Source organism: Saccopteryx bilineata, chromosome 3 (assembly GCF_036850765.1).
Source record: "Saccopteryx bilineata isolate mSacBil1 chromosome 3, mSacBil1_pri_phased_curated, whole genome shotgun sequence".
In the NCBI taxonomy this organism is placed as follows: domain Eukaryota; kingdom Metazoa; phylum Chordata; class Mammalia; order Chiroptera; family Emballonuridae; genus Saccopteryx; species Saccopteryx bilineata.
The window spans coordinates 64,145,466-64,161,776 of NC_089492.1; the positions used below are offsets into that span (position 1 = coordinate 64,145,466).

The 16,311-nt window shown below is 37.1% G+C and overlaps 1 protein-coding gene across 5 annotated transcripts in view; it reads left to right on the forward strand.

Moving 5' to 3' along the window:
- DNAJC5B (DnaJ heat shock protein family (Hsp40) member C5 beta) overlaps window positions 1-16,311 on the forward strand; it is a 116,593-nt gene that overhangs the window by 87,799 nt on the left and 12,483 nt on the right. For all 5 annotated transcript variants that reach the window (XM_066264668.1, XM_066264669.1, XM_066264671.1 and 2 more), the window contains exon 4: window positions 13,326-13,539. In XM_066264668.1, the coding sequence (XP_066120765.1) occupies window positions 13,326-13,539 (214 nt within the window). The remainder of the gene's footprint in view (window positions 1-13,325; window positions 13,540-16,311) is intronic.

Here is a 16,311-nt window from a genome sequence, read left to right on the forward strand (position 1 = left end):
ATTTTTCAACTGAGATAATGGAAGCCAGAACACAATGGACTGAAATCTTCAGTACAATAAAAGAAAATAATTGAAAGCTTACAATTCTATATCCAGAAAAATACTCTTTAAAAAGAAAGGTAAAGCCTGACCTGTGGTGGTGCAGTGGATAAAGCATCGACCTAAAAATGCTGAGGTCGCCAGTTCGAAACCCTGGGCTTGCCTGGTCAAGGCACATATGGGAGTTGATGCTTCCAGCTCCTCCCCCCTTCTCTCTCTCTGTCTCTCCTCTCTCTCTCTCTCTCTGTCTCTCTCATCTCTAAAATGAATAAATTTAAAAAAAAAGATAAAATAAAGATATTTTAAAGCTAAACAGAAATTGTAGGAAATCATCATCAGCAGACCTGCATCAAGAGAGATACTAAAAGGGTGCTCTTAGACAGAAAGAAAATTATCCCAGGCCAAAAAAAAAAAAAAAAAAAAAAAGAAAATAGGAAAATATGATAGAAAATATGTACACAAATATTAATCATCTGAAACATCATTAAATACTAATTATATTAAATAACAATTCTTGAGGGCTTAAATGACTTAGAGAATTAAAGTATATGCTACCAACTACACTTAAGTTGAAAGGAGAATAACAGTGTTAGTGTTCTTCCAAGATAAGACAAAAGTACAAAGTACATTGACATTATACATTGATAAATCAAGAATCCTGTAATCTTTAGGAGGACCACAATAGGAATAAGAAAAGAATGTGTAATTTCCAAAGCAACAAAGGGAAAAAGTAGAATAATGAAAAATAATCAATCCAAAATAAGGCAAAATAGAGGAGGAGAGGAAATATATTTTAGATGGACAAAATAAAAAAATCCAACAATAATTATATTAAAAATAAACATAGACTAACTGCTTCAGTTAAAATAAAAAGTGTCATTGTGAATTTAAAAAACCAAAACTATATGATATTTACCAAAGACATATCTCATATATAAGGATACAAAAAATTTGAAAATGAAAAACAGAAAAATATTCTATGTAGATGTCTACCCAAAGAAAGATGATATAGCTTTATTAATACCAAAAAAGACAAGAAATATTACTGGAGATAAAGAGGTATATTTCATAATGATTAAAGTTCAATTCACCAGGAATATATGAGTTGTGAATCTGTATGCTTTTAAAGAACATAGCCTAAAATATATAAAGCAAAAAGTAACAGAACTATAAGAAGAAATATGGAAACCTATAGTCATAGTGGGAAATTTTAACATACTTTACTTGATAGATCAGTAAAATGGCTACAAATATTTAAAAATTTGAGCAAAAGTTAGCAAACAAAATCAATACGATATAATCCTATTACTTAAGAACTAAGCATCCAACAGGTACAGATAATAATCCTTTAAGAATACATGGAACATTTATAAAAATTCAATATATATTGAGGCATAAAGCAAGTCTCAAATTTTGAAGGATTTAAATCATATAGAATATGTTTCTCACTGCAAATGCAATCAAGCTAGAGAGAAAAAACAAAAAGATACCAAAAAATTCCAATATGTTTAAAAATTGGTAGGCACAATTTTCAATAACTCATGGGTAAAACAACATGGTTAAATTTAGAAAATATCTAGAACTAAATGTTTCAAATTAAAAGTTGTGGAATGCAGTTAAAGTGGCTCCTAGAGGGAAATTTATAGATTTCAATGCACGTATTGAAAAACTGAGTCTGACATTAAATAAAAAATAATACATATTGACCAACTTGAGTTTATCCCAGGAACACAAGCTTCACTTAACATCAATTACATTAACATAGTAAAGAAAAAAAAAACCTCTTCTTAACAGATGCAGAAAAAGCATTTGATACAATTCAAGATCAATTTATTCTTTTTTTTTTTTTTTTTTTTGCAGCACCTTAGTTGTACACTGATTGCTTTCTCATATGTGCCTTGACCGGGGCATGTGGTAGGAAGGCTTCAGCTGAGCCAGTGACCCCTTGCTCAAGCCAGATACCTTGGGCTCAAACCAGTCACCTTGAGCTTCAAGCCAAAAACCATGAGGTCATGGCTATGACCCCATGCTCAAGCCAGTGACTTTGTGCTCAAGCCGCAGGAGCCCATGCTCAAGCCGGTACCTTGAGGTTTCAAACCTGGGTCCTCAGTATCCCAGGAAGACACTCTATCCACTGTGCCACTGCCTAATTAGGCCATTCACTCTTAGTAAATAAGTAAAAAGAAGGGAAAAAGGATGCCTGCTATAGTCACTCTTATCTGACATCTTACTGAAGGTCTTAAGTCTTAGCCAGGACAATAAGATAAGAAAAAAATGTAAGTCATATAAGAATTGGAAAGAGAAAACATCATTATTTGCAGATTATATTATTGTGTATGCAAAAAATTCAAAAGAACCTATAATTTATTAAAATTAATAAATAAGCTTAGAAGTTCTGTGGAATAAAGAGCATTAGTATATAGAAATATTTTATATCTTCATTGAATTAAGAAAATTTTTTTACTCGGTCTGCTGAAGGCCCATGGTCAAGGCACATATGAGAAAGCAATCAATGAACAACTAAGGTGTCGCAACGAAAAACTGATTGATGCTTCTCATCTCTTTGTTCCTGTCTGTCTGCCCCTGTCTATCCCTCTCTCTGACTCTCTCTGTCTCTGAAAAAACAAAATTTTTTTTAATGTCTAAACCACACCCCAAAAATGAAGTTACTAGGAATAACTCTATTAAAATATATGCAGGACCTAAATGGTAAAATTACAAAACTTTGAGAAACATTTAGCATTTCAAAATAAGTGGACATACTGTACAAATGTCAGTCTCCAAATTAATCTACAGAGCCAATGCAATTGCAATAAAAATCCCAATTGTGTGCATGTGTGTGTAAATTGGCAAGCTAATTTTAAAATTTATGTGGAAATGCAGAGGGCCCAGAATAGCCACAAAACTGTTAAAAAACAATATAGAAGAACTTCCTCTTTATGGTACTAAGACATATTTAGAAGATATCATATTTAACACTGTTATTGGCTCAGAAATAGTCAAATAGACCAATGGAGCAGAATAGAGAGCCTAGAAATCCAGGAAAAAGATTTAATTTTTAAAATAAGTGGTGCTAGAACAGTTGCATATTTCCTTTTTTTTTTTTTTTTTTTTTTTTTTTTTTTTTTTTTTACAGAAACAGAGAGTCAGAGAGAGGGATAGATAGGGACAGACAGACAGGAACGGAGAGAGATGAGAAGCATCAATCATTAGTTTTTTGTTGTGATACCTTAGTTGTTCATTGATTGCTTACTCAATGTGCCTTGACTATGGGGCTACAGCAGACCAAGTAACCCCTTGCTCAAGCCAGTGACCTTGGGTCCAAGCTAGTGAGCTTTGCTCAAACTAGATGAGCCCACGCTCAAGCTGGTGACCTCGGGGTCTCGAACCTGTGTCCTCTGCATCCCGGTCCGACACACTATTCACTGTGCCACTGCCTGGTCAGGCTGCATATTTACTTTTAAAAATGAAATTGCGGCCCTGGCCAGTTGGCTCAGTGGTAGAGCGTTGGCCTGGCGTGCAGGAGTCCCGGGTTTGATTCCCAGCTGGGGCACACAGGAGAGGTGCCCGTCTGCTTCTCCACCCCTCCCCCTCTCCTTCCTCTCTGTCTCTCTCTTCCCCTCCCGCAGCCAAGGCTCCACTGGAGCAAAGTTGGCCCAAGCGCTGAGGATGGCTCCATGGCCTCTGCCTCAGGCGCTAGAATGGCTCTGGTTGCAACAGAGCGACGCCCCAGATGAGCAGAGCATCGCCCCCTGGTGGGCGTGCCGGGTGGATCCCGGTCGGGCGCATGCGGGAGTCTGTCTGACTGCTTCCCCGTTTCCAACTTCAGAAAAATACAAAAAAAAAAAAAAAATGAAATTGGATATCTACCTTCTACTACTACATTAAAAAGATCAGCTTCAAATGGATCATTGACTTCCATGTGAAAGGCAAATCTATAAAGATTTTAGTGTTTACAGAACAATATCTTCCTGAATTCAGGAAAAGATGATTAATTCAGCTAAATTAAAATGAAGAATTTCTGTTAACCAAAAGATTCCATAGAGAAACTAAAACAATGACAACCAAAACAGCCCCAGAAATGGAGACTATATATGCAATGCATATAACGGACAAAAAAATCATATACAGAATATGCATTTTAAAAAAATCTTACAAATTAATTCTAAACATCCAACTAAAAACTAGTAAAAGATTAACCTGAATTTAGAGAATATGCAAAATTAGGAAATGCAAATTAAACCACAAAAGGAGGTTCTTTTTTCTTTCTTTCTTTTTTCTTCAAGATTTTATGGTAAAGAGAACAATCTGTGTGCTATTTTATATTTTTCCCATGCTTACTTTTTAGAACATTTTTTATTTATTGATTTTATCTAGAAAGGAAGGGAGAGAAAGGGACAGGAACATCTATCTGTTGCTGTATGTGCCCTGACTGGGGATCAAATCAGCAACCTCTGTGCTTCGGAACAATGCTCTAACCCAGTGTTTCCCAACCTTCTTTGTGCCATGCCCCACCTTAACCTTTCTAAAATTTTTATGTCCCCCCCTATGTAACATACATAATTTTTAACATTAAAAATTGATTTGTTCACTTAATAAACATAAATGATAGGTTCTAGGAAGAAATCACTATGAAATTGTTAACACAGTAAGTAAAATTTCAAAACATATAATGAAAAACAGAAATTTAAATTCCAAATAATTTTAATACAGATTTTTCTATATTAATTTATTATTTTAATTTAGTGTGATCCTTGCGCTTGATGCTTGCTGCACAGAGATTTTATATTAGGTTCCAATTTGGTTAGCTTTAGTCTCAAGTCTCCACGTTGTGTTATATCCAGCCGATTTCTTTTTTTTACCAGTAAATCATTTACAGCACTAAATCCACATTCAGCTAAAAATGAAGATGGAAACGGTAGCAATAGTTTTCTTGCACATTTGGTTGAATTTGGGTATTTGATTTCTGTTTCCTCACAAAGCCATGCCATCACTCCTTTGATATTAAATAAAGCTTGAACTGACTCATCATTTTGCAATTCTGTGAGTTCTTCTTGATACTGCATATTTGATATATCAGACAAATCCACTAACATTGGCTGCATCATCCATGTTGGGAAATAAATTTGTTTTAAATCAGATAATCTTTCTTTTAAATCAGCCGATAGAATATTCAAATGATTGACAATAACAAGTAAAGCGGTATCAGTTACTTCACATTTTTGGAGCCAATGAAACTGTTTAAAGTTTTTGTTGTTAATATGTTTCTGACATAACTCAATATTGGTAATGAAACCAAATATCTTTGCTTTTGCATCGACAAGAGTTTTATTTGTTCCTTGAAGTTACTTATTTAATATATTTAGTTTTTCAAAGATATCGGCTAAATAACTCACAAATGCTTTACCACCTATTGTTAACAGATACTTCATTTCAGGTTTGTTGCTTAAAAAATCACTAAGAGTATCAAACAGTTCGATAAATCTTTTCGAACAGTTTCCTTTAGATAGCCATCTTACTTCAGTAGGAAGTAAAAGTCTCACATGGTCTTCATTTTGTTCTTCACAAAATAGCTTGAAAAGACGCTCACATTTGGCACTAGCTTTAATAGCATTAACACACTTTATTACTGTATGTAATACTTCATTCAGAACAGGCGAGATGTTTTTAGCTACCAAGTTTTCCCTATGAATAACACAATGCACAAGAAACATTTCTGGATTTGCATCTTTCATCAATTTTAAGCAGCCATTTTTCTTGCCCATCATATTGGGAGCACCATCTGCAGCACAAGATGTTATATTTTTCATTGGTATATCATTGACATCTAAGTAGTTTTTTAGCTTATTATATACATCTTTGGAGGTAGTGGTGCTTTCTAATCTTTTACAGAACAATATTTCTTCAGCAAAATGTCCTTTATCAATATATCTTACGTAAGTTATCAATACTGCCTCACTGTCTCTCAAAGTTGATTCATCCATTTGCAAGGAGAATTTTCTTGTTTTCAGCTTTTCAATAAGTTGTTTTTCAATGTCCTCACTCATTTCATCTATTCTTCTGCTAACAGAATTGTTACTGAGTGGCATAGCTTTTAAATCTTTGTCATCTTTTTCAAGAACCATTTTAAGAAATGCTGATATTGACGGTTTTATTAAATTCTCTCCTATAGTGTGATTTTCTCCAGTTTTAGCGATGAATAAAGAAATTTGATAACTAGCCTCAAAAACACAATTATTAGTTGAAGTATGAGCAGTAAATAGAGACTTTAATGTTGTTCTTTCTTCAAAATTTTTCTTTAAAGTTTTAAAGTAACTCAAATCTGAATTAATATGAGCACTATGTTTCGCCTTCAAATGCGCCTCAAGATGACCTCGTTTCATTGATTCTTGGGCAAGCATTGTTGGCATAAAAGACAAAAAGGAATCTGCTCATCGTGAACAGCGGGTATGAACCCAAATTTTAAATATTCCTCCGAATATTGACGAGTTTTTTTCTTGCTTGCACCACTCATTTTACTATGGGCTATAATAAAAATAAGATCAATTAAAAACTAATATTAAAATATGTGTTAAAATATATTCAATTGACATATAGTAAATGTATACTAAAAATTCATATTTCTTTAAATGTATATAACACATTTACTACACTACCACCGCAAATCAAAAGGTATCTATATTTTTTCCACTTGACAAAATTTTCTGGAAAGTTATGCTTCTAAAATTAAAATTGTCGTGTATGCACTATTATAGCCCCAATAATATTTATAAAATATTATTGCTTTCTAGCCCCAATGCAAGAAGTACTTAATAAAGAGTTTAATATTGATAAAAATAAAATCAAATAGGCCCTGGCTGGTTGGCTCAGAGGTAGAGCGTTGGCCTGGCGTGCGGAGGACCCGGGTTCGATTCCCGGCCAGGGCACATAGGAGAAGCACCCATTTGCTTCTCCACCCCTCCCCCTCTCCTTCCTCTCTGTCTCTCTCTTCCCCTTCCGCAGCCAAGGCTCCATTGGAGCAAAGATGGCCCGGGCGCTGGGGATGGCTTCTTGGCCTCTGCCCCAGGCGCTAGAGTGGCTCTGGTCACGGCAGAGCGACCCCCCGGAGGGGCAGAGCATCGCCCCCTGGTGGGCAGAGCGTGGCCCCTGGTGGGCGTGCCGGGTGGATCCCGGTCAGGCGCATGCGGGTGTCTGTCTGACTGTCTCTCCCCATTTCCAGCTTCAGAAAAATACAAAAAAAAAAATCACTTACCAATTATATCTATACAATATATATGTGTATATTTATTAAATCAATGAGCTTTTACAACAGTTTTGACTGACACTTATTTCAAATTAACACCAACTGAATGATGTGAAACACTACAGAAGTTGCGATGGGCCAATTAGGTGGGAATAACTGCATTGTTTAGTGAATTTTTAAAACATCTGGGGTTCCCCGCAGCAGAGGGCACGCTCCGTGGTGAACCCAGGACGAAGTTTACTTGACAACGCCAATCACCCAGTTGATATTTTGGTCTTGTCAAACGAAATTATACTTAATAATTATTTACCGCAATTATTTAAGAATTGCATTTTTTGTTAAATTTGGCACCGATATCTAGCATTGCATTTAAATGGCCTGGGGCGGAAGAGTTAAAGTCGTGTCGAGTCCATTTTCAAATTGCCCCCCTTAACTATCGAATTGCCCCCCTGTGGGGTGTGGGCCCCACGTTGGGAAACACCGCTCTAACCAAACCAGGTATCTGGCCGGTGTGAGATTCTCAAACATTAAAACATCTGTCAATACCAAATGTTAGACAGATGTGCATTGGAACACATATATTGGTTTCTTATATTTTCACTTGGGTGTTGCTGGAGTCCAAGAGGGCTCCACGGAACCTCTAATGTTTCATACTCTCAGGCTCCATAGTTGCAAAACTTGCCATACACCTACGGTTACTAATCTAGGGTTTGTTTTCACCTGCAAACTCTGGTTTATAGCAATTCATCTTCCTATCAATCATCAGTATCCTTCCCTTTGTAGCCAATATTTTTTCTAGAAAGAGTAGTCTATATCTAATATGAGCTCAGATTTTGCTTTCTTTTGCTTCCTCTGTACTACATTCTGGCCCGTACATTCTCCCTCCTCCATTCTTTTGTCTTTGGCAGAAGGTGGTTTTCTTCTGGGACATTACTGGGACAATAAACTTTATGGCTGAGGGATTTTAGCAGAAAGTCAGTCAGCAATACGAAAATCTTTCAAATAGGAAGCAAAAAAAGGTAATTGGAGAAAGCAGCTGAAAATAACATTGAGTGGAAAAAGGCAGCTGTAGACACAGCCAGGCCCAGTGGAGCTTCATGAGGCTCAGAGGCCAACCTTCTCAAACAAGAAGGTTTCCACTGACATTCCGACTCCATGGAGATAGATTTGGACTAGAGTTGGAGCAACATGGTCAGAATTGGGTCTTAGGTAACTCAGAAAGTGGTAGAGAGTAGTAGGTGTATCTCACCTGAGTGTTAGATGCTGCAAGGAAGAGAACTGGGCAGAATGTTACAATTCTTAGAATTATTCACTGCTTCAAAATAGGTAGATCTCAGCGACCTTAGGTATCATAACTACAAATCCATGTTTAGCCTATCTACCCCTCCTGAATTCATTATGCATTTCTGTTGATAGCTGTCATTAGATTTTGAAGTGGAAATTAGAGGCATTGTTGCTATTTCTAATATCAGTTATAGCCATACCAGATTAAAAGTAGAGAGAGATTTAGAATTAAAGGCTCATATTCTGGTTGAATATTGTTTCACTTTTAAGTATTAAATGAGAAACTATAAGAAAGATTTTTAAAATTAATAGGTGAGTAAAGGTACATTTAAATGTACTCCAAGCACTTCCTTTTACCCTAAATCCTATACATGTTTTCTTGCTCTACAGACAATTCCCAAAGGGGTAGGTCATTGATCAAGTACCTCCTTGAGCAGTTGTGTAATTTTGGCATCTGCCTCTGCTAGCCATATTTACTAAGGATTCTTCAGAGCCAAGAGTATCTGCCAAGAAGAGTCAAAATGCTGCTGGAGACCAGGAATTGGATTTGTTACAAATGGAGGTGTTCCAGCCCTCTGAATTTGCCAACTCTATTGTTAGAGGAATGTGATAAATGGTTGAGAGCATCTGCTCTTCTGAGCTGACAAAGATCCAAGCAGCTTAAAATATGACAGGAAGCCAGGCTTCTGTGGCTAAGTCTTGGGCAGTGTGTATCAGTCTACAACTGAACACTAGAAACAAAGAAATGTATATATATGTATATGTATGTATATAAAAAGAGCCATTTTTCAGGGATTTCTCTCTTTCAAAGCAGAAGTTAATAGCTCTTGCATTCGACTGGCCTGGACATAATCTCTGGGACTAGTAGGAAAAATTCTGCAATTGTGTTCCAGGATACAGAGTGAGAATTTCAGGAATACTGAGCCATTAAAATTAATATGCTTAAAGAATCCACTTGAGGTTTTTAGATGATGATTGTTGCATTATTAAAGTTTGAGGACTTCTTTCTTTCTTCCTTTCCCTTCCTCTAATTTGTAGTGGGTCATTTAAGGACATAAAGTCTAAACTTTTAGTTATAAAAAGAGCACAGAATTTGTAACTAGAGCTTAAAAATGCTTACTGAAGAAAAACCACACAACTAATATATGTATATATTTTGTGTATATATTTTATACACAAACAAAAAACAAAACAAAGAATCACCTATAATCCCAATGTGCATCTATAAGCACAATTGTGGTTACAGTATAACCTTCCATTTTCCTCTTTATTTTTCTGCTTTATTTTTCCCTCTATAAATACATAGATATAGATTCAATGGTCTGTGTGTGTATATGTATATCATAGTCACCAAAGATTTCTATATCATTAAACCCAGCAATCAATTCTTAGTTCTCATCATACATGACCTGCCAATGGCATCTGACACAGTTAATCTTCAAATACTTTGTTCATTTGGATCCCAAGATTCCATATTCTCCAGATTTTTTCTTCTGCATTTTCATCTTTCTTCTTTCAGCTCCTTTGCTGGTTCCTGCTTCCTAAAGCTTCATCTTTGGACTTCTCATTTACTCACTCTCTTGGGAATCTTTTCTCATTCCATGGCTCTAAATATTGTCTACCTGCTGAGACCTCTCAAATGTACAGGTCCCATCATTCTCACCTGAACTCCAGGCTCATAGATCTCTCTACCTCCATTTCCACTTGGAAGTCTAACAGGCATCTCAAAGGTGTCCAAAAGAGAACACCAAATCCTAGCAAACCATTTCCTACTTAGAAAAAAAATCTCACAACCTTTTTAACAGTAACTACAAATTTCCCATTGCTTAGGTCAAAACTTTGGTGTCATCCCTGATTTCTCTTTTTCTTTCACATCTCACATCCAATCCAGCTAGTCCTCAAAATATATCCAGAATCCAACCAATTCTCAGGACATCCTCCATACTACCACACTGATTTGAATCACTATAAACTTCTGAAAGAATCTCCCTACTTTCACCTTTGTCCTCTCCAATGCTAAGTGGTCTTCAAACTAAAGTCAGATCACACCACTCTCCTTCTCAAAACACTCCAATGGCTTCCCATGTTACCTAGATCAAAAGCCAAATCCTTATAATGGCCTACTAACATACTAACATTCTGTGTGCCTTACTTCTTCTTCTTCTTTTTTTTTTTTTTTACAGATAGATAGGGACAGACAGACAGGAATGCAGAGAGATGAGAAGCATCAATCATCAGTTTTTCATTGCAACACCTTAGTTGTTCATTTTGCTTTCTCATATGTGCCTTGACCATGGGCAATCAGCAGACCAAGTAACCCCTTGATTGAGCCAGAGACCTTGGGTCCAAGCTGGTGAGCTTTGCTCAAACCAGATGAGCCCGCGCTCAAGCTGGTGACCTCAGGGTCTCAAACCTGGGTCCTGTGCATCCCAATCCGATGCTCTATCCACTGCACCACCTCCTGGTCAGGCTGTGTGCTTTACTCTTTTAATCTAAAAATATAAAGAGGCTCACTCTTAAAAATATAAAAAGTAAAAAAATAATGAAAATATATAGGAAGCAGTATATTGGTGGTTAAGAGCATGTGCTCAGGATTAGATTGTCTGTGTTCAAAGAATAGCTCTAATTATTATTTGTGTGATATTGGGCAATTCATTTAACTTCTTGGTGGCTAAATGTCCTTATCTGTTCAGTGGAATCATAGTATCTATCTCAGAGAGTTGTGGTGAAAATTTGTAACATCCTACAATAATGCTGGCATAGAGTAAATATAAAAGTTTTTAAACATGAAAAATGGGTATTTTGTGCTATTAGCACAAGATTTCATCATAAATTCTGCAAATAAAAAATTTCTCTAATGGTTTCATGTAGAAGAATTTATAGATACCCCAAATACATTTCAAAAAGGATGAAAAATATTTTGGTTGAACAAATCTAAAACAAACCATCATTGTTTTATTCTTTTCATTTATTCCGAGCTCAAAGTTAGAATGGATTATACACCATGATTCATACTTATAAATATTTTGGTACCTTTTGAGCATTCTGATAGTGAACTGTTTTATATTCACTTACTTCCAAACCTACAACATTTTCATCCCTAAAATAGGTGGAACTTCTTTTCCCTATTTATTGTATAGGTTACTTTGTAAGATATACTTTCCTGCTCTACTCATGGCCTTTATTATTGCATTAAAATGAAGCAATTTAATCTAAACAATAAAGAAAACCTTAAGATGTATACAGTACCTACATATACCTAGGATAAGCACAGTGGGGAGAATAAGTCATGTGGTCTTTCCAGTAGATAGTCATAAAATTAACTGACTTTATAGTGGAAAAACTACTATAGATTCAGTTCTGAACATGACTTTAATCAATATGTAAATCTGTCTGTAGAGGGCCACTAGCTAGACCCTGTCAGAGTTTACCTCTTATATCCATTTTACAGGTTTTCTTATACTTGAGCATAACTGAAGAATAAAGAATACCCCCCAAGCCACCCCCCCCACACACACACAATGTAACAAACACCATGTGTACCCATACCCTTTACAAACTGCTTTACCGTCCACAGAGGAGAGAGGACCTTTTACTCACAAGTAAATTTCTATGGATTATTTGAAGTGAAAAGATTTGAAAAGAGGCAAAATATACATTTTAATACAAGGGAAGTCACAGTATTTGTTCAGAAAAACAAAGGGAATTTGTGGAAGATTGGTGGTGGGTCATGATGTCTATTTAAGGGAGTATAAATTAGAAAATAAGTGTTTTTTTTAAATTAAATTTAATGCAGTGACATTGATAAATCAGGATACATATGTTGAGAGAAAACATCTCCAGATTATTTTGACATTTGATTATGCTGTATACCCCTCACCCAAAGCCAAATTGTCTTCCATCACCTTCTAAGAAAATAAGTTTTTTGTTTGTTTGTTTGTTTTTGTATTTTTCTGAAGCTGGAAACGGGGAGAGACAGTCAGACAGACTCCCACATGCGCCCGACCGGGATCCACCCGGCACGCCCACCAGGGGTGACGCTCTGCCCCTCCGGGGCATCGCTCTGCCGAGACCAGAGCCACTCTAGCGCCTGGGGCAGAGGCCAAGGGAGCCATCCCCAGCGCCTGGGCCATCTTTGCTCCAATGGAGCCTTGGCTGCGGGAGGGGAAGAGAGAGACAGAGAGGAAGGAGGGGGTGGGAGTGGAGAAGCAAATGGGCGCTTCTCCTATGTGCCCTGGCCGGGAATCGAACCGGGGTCCCCCCCGCACGCCAGGCTGACGCTCTACCGCTGAGAAACCGGCCAGGGCAGAAAATAAGTTTTGATTGTTGGGTTTAACTATTTGAATATGTAGTGTGAAGTTTGTTAATTCTGGAAAATTCTTCCAGTTCTAAATAAAATTTTAGTGTAAACTGGTCCTGATGCTGGAACTCATAAAATTCCATGCATGCTGCATGTTGAGGTGAGGTACTGATCAGTTTCCAGGTAAAAGCAAACTTCACATATTTGCCAACAGCAAGATGTCTCAGACTCAACAACCACACAGCTGAGAATCCGTTTGAGAATGTGAGAGGAGAAACAATACTATTGTGCCTACACATTAGAATAGGAGACAAAATTTAATGAACACTGGCTTAGTCAATGCAACATCATCATTTCACAGTATTTACATGTATAAAGGACGTACAAATGAATAGTGCCCTTCCAAAATGTCATTGTAATTCTTGTCAACTAATGCTTTTCCTTATTTTTTTTTTAAAGAAAGTTGGCCCTGAAACACCATCCAGACAAGAATCCAGATGATCCAACTGCTGCTGACAAGTTTAAAGAAATCAACAATGCCCACACAATACTCACTGACACATCAAAGAGAAACATATATGACAAGTATGGATCACTGGGGCTCTATGTGGCTGAGCAATTTGGAGATGAAAATGTTAATACCTACTTTATGCTGTCAAGCTGGTGGGCAAAGGTGAATCATATTTTTTTCCTTCAAAAACAATTTCCTGTTAGATCACGATATTTTTCACTCTTTTAGACTCCATCTCAAAGAAAGCCTAACCTTATATATTATTAAATTTTTGTAAATAAAAGGAGATATAGCTTTGATGGAAAGCTGTTATTTGAGGGTGGTTTTTGCTTTAGCTCATCAAATGATTATAATATGCAGCATGGCTTAAAATGCTTCCAGACATTAATTACATTTGAATTTGAAGCTTCAGGTTAATTCTGACTGCCTTCTCTCCCCCCATAGTGACTAATTAAGAACTGAGTCATTGCTCAAAACCAAAAATAATTTATTAATGTGACAACTGTTTAATAAATTATTATAGGACAAATTTAGCCATGTACTTTACTATTTATATCATAGGCTACATCAGCAAACACCATACTTGGAAGAGTGTGTGGTAATTATGTCATAGGCTCACGTGGATCCTGCCATGAGGTAGTAGAGAAGGAAATGAGGGGAAAAGGTGAGAATTAAGTGGTGGAGGATGGGGAGTTGGAGAGAGGGAAGGAGAGAAAAAAGATATCAGGTCAAGAAAAGGCAACATTTTTAAGGACTTGGTGCAATCAGAACTAACTTTTGACAGATTTTGTGTGGTTTCTTAGGAATCCCTAGTATATGTATGTTTGGTGATGGCTTTATATTTATTTGTTTGAGTTTTAATATCCTTATCTTCTGATAAAAATATATTTGCATATGAATCATACATATAGTTCATCAGCAAATTTTTGGACAGTTTACATACATGTGAAGAGTTCACAGTTCACACATTTTGTGAAATCATATGAATTCATATTCTGGAGTTAGAATGAATAATTTAAAAAGCTGCTGATCTCCAAAAAGTTAGGTTTCATGTTTGCTTGTATTCTGATTGTGATTTTCTTCCACCAAAATATATCTTGCTAAATTGAAGAGTTTTATGTACCTAGGAAGAGATTATATTTTTGTACATAAGCATGAAGAGAGTCTGCAACATAAAGCCTCATTTGCCTTCTGCAGTCCCCATAATTCCTATTCTTGGGGATAACTAGGATTCCCACTGAAAACCTCTTTCTCTATTGTTGAAGACAGGAGGGAAACAAGTTCCTGCCAAGCAGATGCAGAACTTGGAATGAGAGCATGCGTACTGACAATGTCATTTTTGATGACAGAGTGAACGTTCATATAACAATTTGGGCTTTTTGTGGGCTTGCCTAGGAACCTAACTTCCAGACATGACACTCTTTCCATAGGAAGGTATATCTGCAGTTTTAGATTATTTACAAACTAGCATCTGATTGCATATTGGAACCCACCTGCATAAAAAATAAGAATAGTTTTCTCTGCCCAGGAAGTTAACAAAATTGATCAAAATTCATAGACAAGCAGTAGATGTCCGTAGTGTGAGAGGTATGTAAAGTAATTTCTGATGTGGCTTTTTTAAAATAGAGCTACAAAAAAATTCTACCTTCCCCTTCTGCTTGTGCCAAAGTCTTATTGCACAGTTCCCATTAGAGTTGCCTGGCACATAGTGATCATGTATTAAATAAGCATTGTATGAATGAATCTGTACCGCTGGAAATATTTATTTAAAAATATTGGACACTTAATTATGCCTAGTGCTGTGCTAAGCACTGAAAGGGATAAGACAGGGTTATTTCTGCAATAGACAATCCAGTTGGATCAACTAAAGAACAACACAGTATATAACTTAAAGGAAATTTTCAGAGAAGAGAAAAATCTGAGAACTGCATAGTAACATTTTTAAAAAAGACAAAAGTAGGTAAAGAAAAAAGGAGCCTGTATACAACTATATGGAGCAATGAATTAATGCATTTGTCTCAAAAACAAAAAAATGAGAAGATAAGAAAGGAGGAGTTTGCTGGGGCAATGATTCAGCATTACTGCAGGAGGGTCTTGGAAGTAGTTGGTGAGGAGTAGGGTGTTGCAGTTTTATTTCCAGAGTACTCTATCTAGATCTATGAAAATGTAGAGCATTCAGAGCAGAAAGATTCTAGGTGTGAGGGTGTGACTAAAGCTCCTCACTCTGAGCCACCCATAGGCCCCACCCCACCAGAGTCAGAAAGATGGAATCCTGGGCTGGGAAGCTGGAATGGACCAGGTGAGTTCATCAGTGTAAAACTGTGGTGGCGAACCTATGACATGCATGTCAGCACTGACACGCGTAGCCATTTTCGATGACACGCGGCCGCATACCAGAGAAGTAGGGGCCGCATGCCGAGAAGGACGTTTCATCCTCGGCTCCTGCATGGCCAGGTGCAGTAGCTGAGAATAAAACATTTGCTGTAGTGTAGACACTCTGTGCCGGAGGTCTGTAGGCCAAAATAACAGAACTCCAGCACAGAACGTGTATTTCTGGGACTTCCAGTTAGGCCATTAGGGAATCGTTGACCTCACTTCCGACCGGCAGAGCAGGGAGTAGCGGAATGCCATGGGGGACACATCTCTGGGGGCCCTGTGATCGCCATTACCAGCAACCACATAACCACAGCAACCATCATCCAATCTACTGTTCTGAGGTGTCGTGGATTTCTAATTGACCATCATTACTGAGATAAGTGAGGGGGAGGCTGGGAGAGGCAAGGGCCTGTCCTATGGGTGCCGTTTCCCGCCATTAGAAATAGTGGCAGCCATCTTAATTTACATAAGATGCAACTTGCAGAATTTCAAGACAGCATCTGGGCTCAGGTGCTTGTTGACCTGAGGTCAAAGCTTGAGAATCTGGAAAGATGCCGC